The sequence below is a fragment of the Podarcis vaucheri genome (assembly GCF_965113315.1).
Source record: "Podarcis vaucheri genome assembly, chromosome: 10".
Lineage (NCBI taxonomy): Eukaryota > Metazoa > Chordata > Lepidosauria > Squamata > Lacertidae > Podarcis > Podarcis vaucheri.
Genome location: NC_138748.1, coordinates 43,656,270 through 43,672,221, shown reverse-complemented (window position 1 = coordinate 43,672,221; position 15,952 = coordinate 43,656,270). Strand labels below are relative to the sequence as shown.

Here is a 15,952-nt window from a genome sequence, read left to right as displayed (position 1 = left end):
TCTCAAGATGGATTGTTTTCACCCCTTTCCAGCCCTCTCCTGGCAGATGTTCTTGTGAAAAGAGTTGCTACCCTGATGCAGATGTCAGAGCAGCAATTGCTCTTACCCTTTCTTCATTTTGATTCTCTGCTTTATTGTAGCATTGATTATTGAAATGAGGAGGGCATGGGCATACTAAAATGGAATACTCTTTTTATTTGCTATAATTTGCTGCTTGTGATCCCATTTGAGAGATTTAATGCTAATCTGTGCTTTGCCTTGGCTTTCTGCTTTGTGTTGTCCTGTCTTGCTTCTGTGTTTTTGTTTTTCGTCCTGCAAATCCCTATTTCTTTGTTCGTGTGTGTGTGTTGTTTTTTTATTTCTCCTTCATGCTTGTCGTTGTCTGCACTTGGCTTTGATTGCAAAAAAACCAACCCAAACAAAAAAACAAAACCAAACACAAACTCTGGGTCCCATAAATCTTCATCATTGAATGTCCCTGTCGCCGTTGATGACCTGCTCTCTGCTCCCGCCCCCCTCCTTGGCCTGCTGTGATTGGTGGCTCCGTTGCTTGGCTTGGGCTGTGTTGTGTGGACGGAACAGTTCACCCAAATATGGCCTTCTTGCCGACAGGTATCATTTCTGTGAGAAGTGCTTCAATGAAATCCAAGGAGAGAGCGTTTCTTTGGGGGACGACCCATCACAGCCTCAAACGTGAGTAGCTATCTCCTTTCTAATTATTTTTAAATTTCTTACAACATTTATCATAGCATTAGTCAATCACATACTCTAAATACTATTAAACAATTTACATCAAATTTATGGTAAAATTCCTTATTTAATGCTGAGGCCTTGTGCAATTATGGGAGGAACAGAGGACAGGAATATTATTTGAAAACAAGACATATCTTATGTTTCAGAATGAGCTTTAGCTTTTAAAACACATTCATATTTTGGTGAGAATATGAAAAACCACTTTTGAAAAGTAGAAGCATTATTCCAGTTTATATGTTAGATTTAATAAAGACCTAATGTTTAAGAATTCCAGTCCCACCTGAGCCTGCAAAATTTTTTGTTGCTTCTGCTTGTAGAAAAGAGACTTCACAGCTTGCTTTAACTTTTAACTATTTTGTGCATGTGCATGCACACACATACACACCATGACTACCTTTAACCTGTTGAGCAGGAGATCCAGTAAGGAATTGTTCAGGCAGGTACCTAACTGAAAGCAGGCCTAAATTTGAAAACACGGGTGACAGATTTTCCTGCTCAAAATAGGGTTATGTTGGAGCAGAGCGTTCATAGGAATTGTTTGCTGGAGGTTGCAACCATGTTCTGACACTTAGAATATTTATGTGCCTTTACATATTGGCCATATTTGAACGCCACATCCTCTTCTCCTTAGGCACAGCTACAAGGATGAGATGAGAACTGCATGTTGTCCAAACCCTAAACTGTGACTAACCTTAACTATGGCTTGCAACAACTCAACTTCAAACCATGTGTTATGAAGCATGCTTGTTTCAAACAACCCATAGTTAATGCTAGCCACAGTTTAAGTTAAGTTCAGATGACATGATGTTGCGGTTAATCTAACCCAGAAGTGGAACCATTGGAACTCTCAGGAGGGGAGTGCACAAGCTCAAGGCTTGTTGTGGCTCACTCTTGTCATGCTGATGTGTGACTTGTCGTGAAATCTGGACTGAGTCAATGTGTAAGGCTCCCTTGCTTCAACTTCAATATTTGTAATGTTGTTCTGATAGTTCCATAATATGTGAAATAGATTGCTTAATTGCAGTAAGTGGGGATCCTTTGCCTGATGGATTCTGGTTATATGTGAAAATATATAAACAGGGAAGGTTTTAGAAGCAGGAAAGAGCCTGATGCCGAGGATTAAACAAGAAGCGCTTGGAAGGAGACTTAGCTAAAAACTTAGTCTTCAGTCTTGTCCACCACTAATTTAACCTACAGGAGAAAATATGTAGTAGATTTTTGGAGAAAAAGTGCCTAAAATGCTTTAAAATACATTTTTAATGCTAAAATACACAGGATCTCAAGAGACATAATTTTTAGTCTGGTTGGATTCTGAGGCAGCAGACGTCTTCCAGAAAAGGAAAGTTTCCTACCCTTTAAAAGGTGAAAGGTACTAGCCAGGAAAAGCTTCTCTAGGCAACAATTTCATAACTGGAACATCACCACCAAGAACATCCTAGATGTTCAGATTTTTCCCCCAGTCCAAGAGCACTCTTTGAAATCTGAGAAACTGTTATAGGCACTACAAAATATCCTTTCATATCCAGGCCAAGTTCAAGGCGTTACTATTAATATATTAATACAAAGCCCTCAACAGCTTGGGATCCATTTACTTGTGAGATCACCTTACCTCATTATATGCACATTTGATCGTTGAACATTTTAAAGTACCTGTTTTAACTTTTTTTGTTGACATTACATTAACATGTCTTGTAAACCACTTAGAGATTTATTACAATCAAGCAGTATATAAACTTTGTTAAATAAACATCACAGAATGTTAACAGGTAATGCTTAGATACACACACACTAAAGCAGGCAAAATATCTCTCCCCCACAAATAGTAATAATACAAAAATACAAACAATTGCCACTCCCCTGTCCTTCCCCAAACTTTACGTTTATTCATTTTGTATACTGCCCTTCATCCACAGATCTCAGGGCACTTAGTTCACAACATTAAATTACAATATAAAAACCACAAAATACATAGTAAAAAAGAACAACAACTTATAATGAAGGGGTTTGAGAAGTGGGGTCCCTAAGAATTTGGGTTAGTACTGGTGCTTTTTAATTTGTTCATAAATCACTTGAAATTAAGCACGAGCAGTGTATTAGCCAGTTTTACTGATGATACTGAATTGTTAAGGTGGTAAAACCAAAAGAGTATTGTGAGGAGCTCCAAAAGAATCCAAACTGGATGAATGGGCATTAAAATAGCAAATGCTGTTCAGTGTAAGCAAGTATGAAGTAATGGTCAACAGGGCAAAGCATCCTTACTTCACATATATCCTTATAGAGTCTGACATGATGGTTACTCACCAGGAATGAAATCTTGAAGTCATCATTGGTAGCACAGTGAAAATGTTGACCTATTGTGTGGCAGCTGTGCAAAAGGCAAACTCCATGTTTGAGATCTTTGGTAAAGAGACTGGGGAAAACTCTAAATATCACAATGTGATTATACATATTTGTAGAGTGACCACAACTCCCCATTAAAGGGGGGGGGCAGAGGGGCTTGGCTTGTACCAAGGTGGGTGCCTGGGGTTTCAGGTGTCACACTGGGGACCCCAGCCTATATCTTACAGCTGCTGTCCATACCTCTTTGAGAGGATACAGTAATAGCACCACCTCCCAAAATTTCAGTTCCATATGGGGTACCTATGATATTCCTTCATGTTATGAGGGCCCAGATCAGGTAAGGCCTTAAAAGCTGAAACCAGAAATTTGAGTTTGTGGTTGGAAACAAACCAGTAATCAATCCTATTAAGTGTAGCGTAATTCTTATGGCCAGCAAAAGTCTGCTGGACTTTCTGGATCAACTTCTGAAAAAAATTCTAAAGCAGCTTTATAGACAGCACACTGCAGTAGTTCAGTGGTAGAAGTTACAAAAGCACATTCTACAACAGTTATTAACAATAATTTCCTAACCTAATTTAATTAGTTTGCTTTTGTTCTAAAAGGGTGCTTTTCAACAAAGCCTCTTTGGAATAGCTTACCATAGTAGAAAAGAATGAAACAGCTAGCAACATTGCGATAAACAAAATCATGTATCTGATAAAGTAAGCTCTAGTCCGTGAAAGCACATGCTATAATAAAATGTGTTGGTCTTTAAGATGCCACAAGACCCTGTTAATTTTGCTGTAACAGACTAACATGGCTACTGCCTGTCTGGCAACAATAAACCCAAGTAAGCAGCAGGGGGGTGGGGGAATATGACAGTCACTAAACTAATAGATCAGATTGCAGCAGCAATTCAATTAAAAGCCTTGGTAAAAAGGAAATTGAGCTGAATCAAGGTAGAAGTAACTGCCATATTTATGTCTTGAGAGACTATTCAAATACAAAGCACCATCACTGAATAGATGCTCTCACTAAAAGAGTTGAGGGCACCTGGAAAAGGGTGTTGGAAGGTGGGCTGGTGCATATAAAAAAAGATGGTTCTTCTTAAGTACTCTAGTGTCAAGCTGTTCAGGGCTTTAAAGGTATAAAAATGACATTTGCATTGAACTTGGAAATATTGGGTAACTTTGTAGAACTATTAATACTGCAGAGGTGCTGAAACTAGTGTGTCCTGCTTAACAGTTTATCGGTTGTGCTTGGAACCAGATGAAGTTTCTGAACCAATTTTAAAGGCAACCCCATATACAACATATAACAGTAGTCAAACTCTGAAATTTCCAGAGGGTAGAAAACTATGTCCAGGCTATCATAGTAAAAGCAACTATTACAGTTGAGAGAAGATAAGGAGGTCTCACTAACCCAAAAGCTAGTCATAAGTTGTATATTAATAAATGTCAGTCTTTAAAGATGATGTGTTTTATAAAATGGGGTTTCATGATACGTCAAACTGTAGAATGTGTTTAAATAGTACATTCTGTACTTCTTAGTAGCCTCTTTGTGCTTGTCTGCTCCCCAGTCTGTGATGGAGGGTTGAATTTGGCTGGTTAGAAGCTGCATGGTGACTGCATGGTTCCTGTACCTAGTGAGGAAGAAATTATCTGTAGCTTCTGATGACACTGCTAAGCCCTAAGACTTTCTGGATTTTTAAGCATTTGCAGAGGGGGAGGAGTGCTTAAGTGTGTGGTCACAGGTTATGAATGGCAACTCTGGTGTCTTACAAGCTTTTAAGTAGCCACTACATTGCCCTAGATATTTGAATTCACCTGTAGTTTTCCTTCCTCTCAAAATTTTTAATTCTTAAGAAGCAGAATGCATATGGAGTTCTATTGGGCTGTGTAGCAGGGTTTCCTGTAAGTGCTAGGAAGATTTATTATTATTATGAGCAGCTACTTATTTTTGTTACAACTGTGATTATCAATTTTTCTCCTCAGCACAATAAATAAAGACCAGTTTTCTAAAAGGAAAAATGATACACTGGACCCTGAACAGTAAGTCATGTTTGAGCAGCTCAAATCACTTGTCATTTTAAAAATGAAAGTTTTTTTCACCATTTATTCATTTATTTTTGCAGGGGGGTGGGAGGGGTGAGTGGAAGGCTTTAGGATTATTCTCTTAGTTTATCACCTGCAATATTGATGGTGTATTGTACCTTAAGAAAGCAAATATTTGCCTGCCTAAGTATAGCCACATAATCTGAGTTTGGGGTAGAAAAGCCTTTGATTACTTTAGTCAATATTACAAATTTATATTGAATATATTTGTTTTGAAGTATAAAAAATTGACTTCACTTTTTCAAAAGCCTCCCAATCCTCTTTGTAAACATTTAACTGTGCTTTGTCATGTACCTAGTTCTGCCTTCAGACTTAGATGTACAGGAATCTTAGTTGCTGTGAATTCTTTTAGTAGTGGAATGTAAGAAAAGAGAAGCTATATAATGCATAACTAAAATCAATGTAGACCATATGGGGAGTAGTGGTTTGCATTTGGGCATAGTACACTAGACTGTTGCTGAGAAAAGATACATGTACAGCAGATCAACAGGTTTGAAATCGTACAGTTCTGAATATTTTGTACTTGGGCTACATAATCTTCAGTTCCAACACATTTTTTCTAAATCAGTTATCTTCAACAACTTCCTGTGTTGCTTATACTTTGATTCTCTCTTCCAGGTTTGTTGAATGTATAGAATGTGGAAGAAAAATGCATCAGATTTGTGTGCTTCACAATGAGACAATCTGGCCATCTGGGTGGGTTGCTTCCTGCTTTTTCTTTCCTTTTTTCTTACAAAGATGGTAATTTGTTGATGATGTGCTTTTTGTGTACAATTTAAAAAATGGCAAAATGACTACAGTTCTATCTGGAAAGAGTGCTGGTGGTCTAATTTAAAACAGCAACCATGCCAGCTTAAAATTGTTTTTCTAAAACGCTTGCCATTAAGTTGCTATTTTCAAGTCAGTTGATAAACTTGCCCTCTTAATAGACATTTGTTAACATACTCCTATGTAATATCAATGCTGCCTTTAGAGGGACTTTCTACAACTCAGATCCCAGGAAGCTTGATTTTCTAGTTCCAATAACCTTACTACTGCTGCCACAGATCACAGAATGCACAGAGAACATCATTTATATGGTCCATGATGCAGTATTTCAGAAGGCAGGCCAACATTCTCCACAGCATCCTCCATTCTGTCCATCCAGTATATTGTCCTAGTTGGGATTTATGCTCTCCTTTGAAGAAAGTGCTAAAGGGAAACGGCTGAAGTGGTAGTATAGTGTACATTAATCACTGGATCAACTTAAAATTAGTGCTCATCTTAAACCGGAAAAGGGAAGTTAATTGATAAAACATATTTTTGGCAATAAGACCTTTTAGTGATTTCCTAATTTATTGTTGATACATACTAAAACATTGATCAAATCCAATATGCTATCCTTTTTTAAAAAAAGAAATAATGGTTGAAATAAGTACTGGGTATCAGGATGTTAGAAAATATCAAAGGAATATTTTTGTGGAGATTATTCACCTTTTGGTTAAGAATATATTTTGAATTTCTTTTTTCCCCATTTCTATTTCAGCTTTGTTTGTGATGGTTGCCTAAAGAAAACTGGGCGAACTCGGAGAGAAAATAAATTTTGTGCTCGAAGTAAGTGAAGTAATATTCCTTCTCTTCCTCAACCCTTTGGTTGCTTTATTTCAAGCATTTTAATCCTGTCTTTCCTTCAAGATGGCTAACAACAACATTAAAAATCAATACAATAGAGAATTTCAAGTACAACAAAAATAAAATAGCAAGTTAAAATGTCAGTCCCAATTGCCCACATAACTTTTTAGCAAAATTAAAATTCTAAAGTCCTAGAGCCTTCATAAAAAGAAGAGTTTCCCTTGGCAGGGAGTTCCAGAGGCTGGACACAGAACCTGAGAAGGTCTCATGGACCCAACAAGATGCACTTCAGGGGTCAGAGCATCCACTTGATGCTCACTTACCGATTAGGAAATAAATCTTACTAATTTCAGAAGATCCTATAGCTAAGTGATTCATTAAGAACTGTTGTTATTACATGCTGTTTTTTCACTAAGCCACAGAAATTAACTTGAGGTAGTCTATTGACCAGATCAGTTCCATTTGGGTACTGACAATATTCCTTTATCAGGAACATAATCCTAATGTTACTCTGCCTTTAAGGTGGAATTTTGAATCTTTGGTCATTTTTATAATAAGAAATTAGGCAAGTATAGAAGTCCTTGCCTATCAGTAACCGCCTGGTAACTTGCGCTGACAAGGTGCAATTAGGAGGCCCAGATCTCTGTACATCCTTGAAATATGGAAGACATTAACTTGCAGCCAAACACTTGGAGTTTTCCCCATTATCCTAAAATGGAAACCAAGCCACTATATGAGCCTGATACTTGAAGTCTCAACATCTGTTTGCTTTCCCCCCATAATTAAAGCTTCCTGGATTTATTGGGATCATTGCTTGAGAATTGGGGTGGGGGTGGGGATGTTGTATTGTGCATGCTATTTGATTTCCCTTTCCTAATCATTCCCAATACTGTTTGCCTTTTTTCTATGCTGCTGCATGCAGTGTTTTTAGTGAGCTATACACAGATAACTTTTTCCTAAGTAGTCCGTTCAGGAACAATCTTGCTAATATGGTGAATAGTTTAAGATGTTGGAGATAGATCTTAAAAGAGCTCTAGTGCCCTGCTAGGGACATCCTGACAAGCATATGGCCAAAAAGTACTGGAATCATGTTTCTAGATGAATTCCATTTTCTTTATTTAGGCGATATATATGCCTGATGCTACCCTCTTTTCTTGGGGAGAACATTATGTAGATATTAATTACTAGCTTTATTGAAAACTGTTAGCAGATCGGTGTCCAGGCAAGTCTACAGCATTCAGTTGGTAGATTAATAGGCAGAAGTTTTAGATTAACATCAAGGGCAAAAGCATGGAAATTTTAATCAGTGGGCCTCAATGTAAAGCTATACCTATTTATATTAGGCGATTTTGGTGTTGATGTTTTACTGTAATAGTATGCTGAGAGTTCTTTGTTTTATACAGGGTTACCAGCCACAAGACTTGGTACATTCTTAGAGAACAGAGTGAATGAGTTCCTGAGAAGACAGAATCACCCTGAGTCAGGCGAAGTCATAGTTAGGGTGGTTCATACTTCAGAGAAAACTGTAGAGGTAAAGCCAGGGATGAAAGCAAGGTATGTTTTTCCTCAAGTCTTTGAGTTATGTTTCCTTATGAATCCTCTAGTTGCACAGTTACTATGTGTGTTAAAGCAATGCATAATATATCATTTTCGTAATCAAAGAGCACTTGGCAATATCTTTGCCATCAATCGTATCTCACATTTATGAGTTTCAAACTGTTATTTCTATGACTTTCCCATTATAACAGGTTTTTTTAAAGTAAGGTGAATTAATTCAAAAATGTTGATCATAGGGATTAAATAGAGTATTGGCTTTTCATAATTTATAGCTAAAAAATAAAATTTAAGGAGTAAAACATAATATTTCAGTAGGCTGTAGATACCCTGAACTGCTAAGTTTTCATTTGCAGGCTAAGGTGGTCAGATCTCTTCTAATGTTAAGATATTTCCTCGCTTCCCCACACTCCCCATGGAATGTCATAATGTGAAGTGTTTTTAATGCTACTATTATAGTATGAATGATTATAACAATTAGGACATTCACTGTTGGTTGCATATCTTGTTACTTAGGTTTCATACAATGAATTGTAAGGGTTAGGAGAAAAGGTATGTGGGAGATGTTGGGAAAGACTAGGAAATGAAGGGTAGTAAATTAATCACGTTAAGGAGACTGAACAGGCATCTCTTATTGTTAAATTCTAATCGGAGATGGCTCTAATTCTCTCCATAGTTACGGGTGTGCTCATTTAGGTTTTGTGTAGTTTATTAATTTGACACGCGGTTATGCTATCAAGACATTTAAAGCTGTTTTCATCATTAAGGTTACACTACAACAGAACAAGGCAGTTAAAACAAATCCATTATAAAATAAATAGTAGTTACAATTTTTTATTTGGGTACAATATCTGCATTTTTGAAACTGTACCACATGACTAGAATTTCTGTTACCTTCGTTCTGTTGTGCTTGTCTTCAAAGAATGCCTTTAAATTATGTCTTTACATTTTGCAGGTTTGTAGATAGTGGAGAGATGGCAGAACAGTTCCCTTATCGAACAAAAGCCCTCTTTGCTTTTGAGGAGATTGATGGTGTCGATTTGTGCTTTTTTGGTATGCATGTTCAGGAGTATGGATCAGATTGCCCTCAACCCAATCAGAGGTAAAGAACTGCACTGATGAAATTTTATTATTTTGATGGTAGTTATGTTTGGATTGTTGCTAGATATGCCATTTTGAAGGTTTAAGAGAGGTTAAATTATTTGCCCCAAAGCAAACTGGAAGATTCGTTGTAAATGTCTATAGTTACCCACTACTCCTGCTCCATCTCTGACTTTCCTTTCTGATGGTTGATCCCCCCCCCCCAATGTGTTTACTTCATAAAAGCAACTGGAATGTTTTTATCTTTAAGGTTTTATGGTTTTTGGCTAGCTTTGCTAGCCAAGCCAAAAATTGTGGTTGCCAGGTTCGCTCTTCCCACCCTGTCCCATCCCCTCATGGCTTGATGGAGGCAATCGCCTCCACTCAGCAGCAAAAGAAGTCCCTTGGGAAAGGCAGGCCAGGACCATTCTGGCTTCACCAGTGCTCAACAAAGGAGCTCAAAGTAATGGCCAAAGACTGCCCCCCTTCTATGGGAGAGAGGGAGTGTCACCATTGAGCAGACGCTGAAGAAGCCCCTAAAGCAGATCGGTGTTGGTTTTGAGCCCGTATGTTGAAAGTGGGGGCTTTGAGCAATGAAGATGCTAACCAACCCACACCTTCTTCCTAACCTTAGAACTGGGGAGAGGGCAGGGATCATCAGAATGCTTCCAGGGGACAATCTTCACCCATCTTTGGAGCATCAGAGTTGGGCAGAAGACTCCCCATGGCAATCATAATTGTTGAAGCTTGTTTATCTTTTATATGTAATAATAATAATAATAATAATAATAATAATAATAATAAAAAAAAAAAAGGTTTCCCCCTTAAATTCAATATTTTCTACAAAATTAAATGAATAAGCTCATCTGCTCATATTGGTCTTCTACTTGGGGATGGATTGTTAAACTATTGCAATAATTGTTGGGAGATGTATCCTCAGACCATTGTGCTAGCCACATAATGTGCCCATATCTCTTGAATGGGGGAAAGCAGCCTATGAGTGACCTATTTATAGAGGTCAAGTAATGCCTAAAGTCTTAATGCAAGCTAAGTACTCGGTATTTGAGAGATGTTAATACTTCTTAGAAGTGGCACCATGTAAACCAGTACCACATTTTTCTCTCCTGACATTATTTCTATTTATTATGCTGCATTGTTAATGAGACTATATATGTTTGTTACTGTAATAGACTTGCCTTACAAAACACTTGAGAACATCCAACATTTGAGGTTTGCATGCCAGAGAGATATCTAGCCCAACAAGTTTGCAGGACTGGTTTAAATATCAACTGTGACTTGATACTATAAGTACAAACCTTCAAGGAGCTTTTGACTTGCATGTGCACTTTTTGCCCTACATTGCACAGGACAGTTCTCTCTCTGATCTGAGGCAAGTCAGAGTTAGTCATTTGTCTGAACTGTCAGACTATGGTTAGTACTTCACCTGCGAGCCAGTGTTGGAAACAAAAGTTTTATCCCGTTTTCTGGCCAAAGACAAATCCTAGTTTTCCAGTTCACATAAAATCACAGCATGCAAGCCTAAAGCTTCTTGAAGGTTCATTCTAGTAGCACCAAACCAAGGTTTGTGACTGAACCTTTCTGACATTAATTTCTTCCAGAGATGAGTGCTGTAAAATACAATATAAAACAAGGGGCCCCAACTTTTGGAGTTTTAAGGCCACCTTTGGAGATCCAAAACTGTCATGGACACCCCAAGATATTCGTTTCAGAGAAGAAGAAAATAGTGATGCTCATAATACCCCCTCCCAACAGACAAAACACCTATACATCTCTGATAACAAATATTATATTAAAAAAGCAGTTAGCATACCCTCTAAAATAGGCAACCTTCCCCAGAACAAATACAAGACAAGTAAGCCCCCCAAAAGCTCATTTAAAAAAACATTAGAACTGAATGGCAAGGGGTATTGGTGGCCACTAAGGGGGTTTCTGAGGACACCATGGTGCCCACAGGTGCCATGTTGGTGACCCAAAGTATGGAATATTACATGGCAAATAGAGAAAAAGTTTGGGCAGGGAAATGACAATGTAATTGAGATAGCTATGTAAACAAAACAAAAATGTGAAGGAAGACAAATTACTCAAATGTTGAAAGTACCTCAATTCAAACACCAACAGACATTTTTCCTTGGTAATGGGGGGAAAATGGAATGGTGAGGTATTTGAATAATGTTTCTGGTTATGGCCTGGATTTATGAATGTTCTCTGTTCTTTATCTAGGAGAGTATACATATCTTACCTTGACAGTGTTCACTTCTTCCGCCCCAAATGCCTGAGGACTGCTGTATATCATGAAATCCTAATAGGATACCTCGAATACGTTAAAAAGTTGGGGTAAGCTTTCTGTTCTTCTGCAATAAACTCCATACTATCCCAAATGATTGAAAATGATAGATCTTCAGAAGTAAATTGTGGGTATAGATGTGCCCACAATTAGTAATTAACCTTAATGAGCATGAATATACAGTTAGGTTGCTTGTGGCAACTGTACAGTACATTTTGAGTCCCTTCAATGTATGGGCAGAAGTCAGTATATAGAGAAGATCAGCTTCAGTCTGATCTGAGTGTTTTTAAAGGAGAACAATTCCTGCAATGCTGACTTACAAAAATAAAGATAGTCTTAAATGTTGTTGTCTTTTATTGTATTGATCAGTGATGTGACAGTCTCTTGTAATTGCTGTCAAATAACCCACCTATGGTGTAAAACTTCTTTTCTGTCTCTACCTTTTCCCTGAATTATTTTCTTTAATGTCTCTTTTTTAAAGTTTGTATATCTGAGGGCAGAGCCTTTGTCTCATTTTATGTAGTGATAGTCACCAGCACTGAGTAGAAATTTTGATGCATGAGGTATTTCAGGAGATAATGTGTCTGGAGGGGGGGGAGAGAAAAGAAACCAGGGTGGATTGATTGAAAATAAATAAAACCAGCATGATGTGAGAGGTCTCATTTAACTAGATTAACCTGAATTAATTTAACCAAATTGTAGACAAAACCAAGTATATGACAAAGTGAAATAAGCCAGAGGAAGTGGGGTGGATTTGAAGAAAATGTAGAATAATTAGTGATATGCTTATAAAAAGAGGTCCTACAAATATGTCTGATGTGAAAAAGGTGTCTGATTATACAAATTTTGAAATCTAAGTAAAGGGACAGTTTAAGATCTGTATCAATGGGGTTTTGATGTTTCTCTCTGCTTTTTTTAATCATAGTTGCTACATAATTCTTGCCTGGGTAAAGTAACCCTTTTCTCTACTTAAATGTTCTTTGCTATCAAATGAAGTAGATAGAAGTTGGCTACCCAAAATAAACTGTCACAGATTTCTAAGCTGCTGACCGCCACATATTGGTTGTTGAGAAGATAAGCTGTAGAAGACTGAGGAAAGGGTGCATTCTGCCATTAAATTGTAACCATAATGGTACAAATGGGCACACAAGCAAAAGCTAAAGTAGAAATTGGCTGATAAAGCAGCAGGAAATATTGGTCAAGTTGCTTCAAGGGGAAGAAACATAAGTGGTAGATTCTGAACAACTTGACTTCAGGACCTAGCATTTCCTTGAGCACCCCAGAATCTCCTCCCATCTGGGGGAGTCATAAGTGTTGAAAGGGAGTGGTGCTGGCAGTGATTACCAGATAGTTCAGGTGCAATTGGTCTGCCTTACAAGGCTGTTGTGCAGCAGTTGCACAAGGAATTATAGATAAATGGAAGGGACAAAGAACTACCCAGCATCTGGTTGGGGAGGGTATATAGGGCAAAATAGTTTAGAAAGAATGGTGAGCATTCTAAATCTGACCTATTTTTCCATCCCCAAAGAAAAGGAGCCTAAATTCAATAAGACAATATTAATAAAACCATTAAAAACTCAGATTTCTCCCAGTTTTGCAAGTATTATTGAGCATAGCCTGTAACTGTTTTCAAACAGAGATTGGGTTGGTTCAGTTGGACAATAAGCTCTTTCCATTGGCTACTGCATCAGGCTTCTGAATCCCTTAGAATAGTTTAAAGGTATATGAATCAGTTCTGTTTCTGAAGCTAAGCAGTTTTGGGTCTGACCAGTTAACTTGGATGGAGAGGACTTCTGCATCATTTATACATTTCTCCTTAGATGCAATATTTCTAGGCTGACCTTGGCTCTGCTTGGATGTTGTAAAAGAAACTCTTGCTCCTGAAAAGATGGATAAATGAAGTGGGCAACACAGTGAAACACTATAATGAATAACAGAACTAATGGTATTGACTTTTTCCTTTAATTCCTATTAGGTATACAACGGGACATATATGGGCCTGCCCACCTAGTGAAGGTGATGATTATATTTTCCATTGCCATCCTCCTGACCAAAAAATACCCAAACCCAAACGACTGCAAGAGTGGTACAAAAAGATGCTGGATAAATCTGTGTCAGAGCGCATAGTGCATGATTACAAGGTTGGTTGTGAATTAGTTTAAATATCACCTTTAGTTCTTGCCCCTTACATATACTGGAACAGGAATTTATTTTGAGAAAAATGTCGAAATATATTTTAGAATATTGCTTAGCTAACAGTACTTAAAAGGTAATGTCCGAGAAACATTTGGATCTTATGAAGCATTTCACATTTGGTGGGTAGAAAAAAACTTGCACCGTAAACACCAGCACTATTTTTTAAAAGAATCCTGGAAGAAAAACAACTTTGAAGAATTAAAGTGTCCCAGCATGGCTGGGGCAACCCAGTCAGATGGGCATGGTACAAATATTATTATTATTATTATTATTATTATTATTATTATTATTATATTCTGTATGAGAATTTTTGCTTTTGCTGCTGTCATCAATGTGATGTGTACTGAGAAACATTTTGTGTTGCAGGATATTTTTAAGCAGGCAACAGAAGACCGTCTGACAAGTGCAAAAGAGCTGCCTTACTTTGAAGGGGACTTCTGGCCTAATGTTTTAGAAGAGAGCATTAAGGAGCTAGAGCAAGAGGAAGAGGAGCGAAAGAGAGAAGAGAACACTAGCAATGAGAGCACTGATGTAAGGAAGTCATGTTTTCCCAACAAATGTCATTCATCACTTTCTTTCCTAAAATCTACAAATGGCATATTAAACTGGACCCAGGATTCAGGAATCCCCTCTAGAATTAGTTATTAATTTCTAATAGGTTTGTTGGTGGAAAGGAATAAGGAACCAACCCCCAGCATTTTGTTTTCATTCAGGAATTACTTCTTGAAATTGCCTGAAGAACATTCTAGCTGCCATAGTTTTTGCCTCTTGTGTGAATAAGATCAAGACATGAATATGTGCCTTACCTGGCTTAAGTTGCCACCTTTGCTTTTGGGACTGATGGATAATTGATGTGTTGTAATGACTTCTTGGTGGTTGCTTGTTTATTCTTGGGAACCAAATGTGTCTTGCCATTTTCAAATTAGACTCAATTCTCCATTCACATTGCAGGTCAGCAAAGGAGATAGCAAAAACGCCAAAAAGAAAAATAATAAGAAGACCAGTAAAAATAAGAGCAGCTTGAGTCGTGGTAATAAAAAGAAACCTGGAATGCCTAATGTCTCCAACGACCTTTCCCAGAAACTGTATGCCACTATGGAAAAGCATAAGGAGGTAAGAACAATATTTAAAGTGTCTGAATGGCTGCAGCATCTAAGTGCAAGTGAAATATATCCTTGGACTGTAGAAGTAGGGGGTTTATTACTTCCATGTTGACTGAGGGAACTTTATGACCAAATAATAATCTTCTTTTCATTTGCCACACAAGTTAGACGCTTGGTTAATTTAATCCAGTGGTCTGAGGCTTCTGACGGAATGTATTGAAATGAGCGGCAGGCTGCACACATACATTCTCTGTGGAACATTGTGGAAAGTACTTGCATACATGTTTCTATTTGTGTTAAAAAGGTTTTTTAAAATCTTATTTCTCCTGGGCATTTAGATAATATACAAAAACAGAATCTTTTTGTATCTAATAAACCTATATAGATATTTTAAGCGCTGTATTGTAAATTGGAAAGTTGAGCATTTTTGCCAAATTCTAAGGCATACTGTAAACCTATGAGCATGTTATCAAGCACATGTGAGAGTAAGGAAAAACTGTGAAAGAAAACAAGTGATTTTTTTCTAGAAAAATAGGCACCAGTACTCACCATGAAGTTGTTACAGTAAGTGCCACACTTTTTAACAACAACAAAAGAGGTGCTGGTACTGCATACCCTTGAGGACCCCCTGAAAAAAAAAACACTGAAGAAAATGGGACATGCAGTCAGGCTGACATTGTTGAGGCACCATTGTGGCCAAGTGATTTTGGGTTGGTTTTGTTGTGGTAAATGAAGTTAAACATACAAATTGGAGCATTATAAACCAAATAATCTGAATTTGCTTTGTATAACACAAAGTATTATAACTAGGTGTTTTACTATTTCAGGTATCTTTTAGGGCAGGGGTGGAAAACGTTCTAGCCCAGAGAGCCAAATTGTTATCTCTCCAACTCCTTGTAGGCCAAGTTTGACAGCTA

General features: G+C 37.6%; 1 protein-coding gene across 1 annotated transcript in view; it reads left to right on the top strand.

Annotated features, from left to right (window-relative positions):
• The window catches only part of EP300 (EP300 lysine acetyltransferase), a 75,808-nt gene that overhangs the window by 54,312 nt on the left and 5,544 nt on the right, over window positions 1–15,952 (top strand). Inside the window, exons 20-29 of the mRNA XM_082241261.1 lie at window positions 613–693; window positions 5,067–5,123; window positions 5,805–5,882; window positions 6,712–6,779; window positions 8,201–8,351; window positions 9,307–9,453; window positions 11,673–11,786; window positions 13,712–13,877; window positions 14,299–14,463; window positions 14,884–15,045. Of these exons, the coding sequence (XP_082097387.1) occupies window positions 613–693; window positions 5,067–5,123; window positions 5,805–5,882; window positions 6,712–6,779; window positions 8,201–8,351; window positions 9,307–9,453; window positions 11,673–11,786; window positions 13,712–13,877; window positions 14,299–14,463; window positions 14,884–15,045 (1,189 nt within the window). The remainder of the gene's footprint in view (window positions 1–612; window positions 694–5,066; window positions 5,124–5,804; window positions 5,883–6,711; window positions 6,780–8,200; window positions 8,352–9,306; window positions 9,454–11,672; window positions 11,787–13,711; window positions 13,878–14,298; window positions 14,464–14,883; window positions 15,046–15,952) is intronic.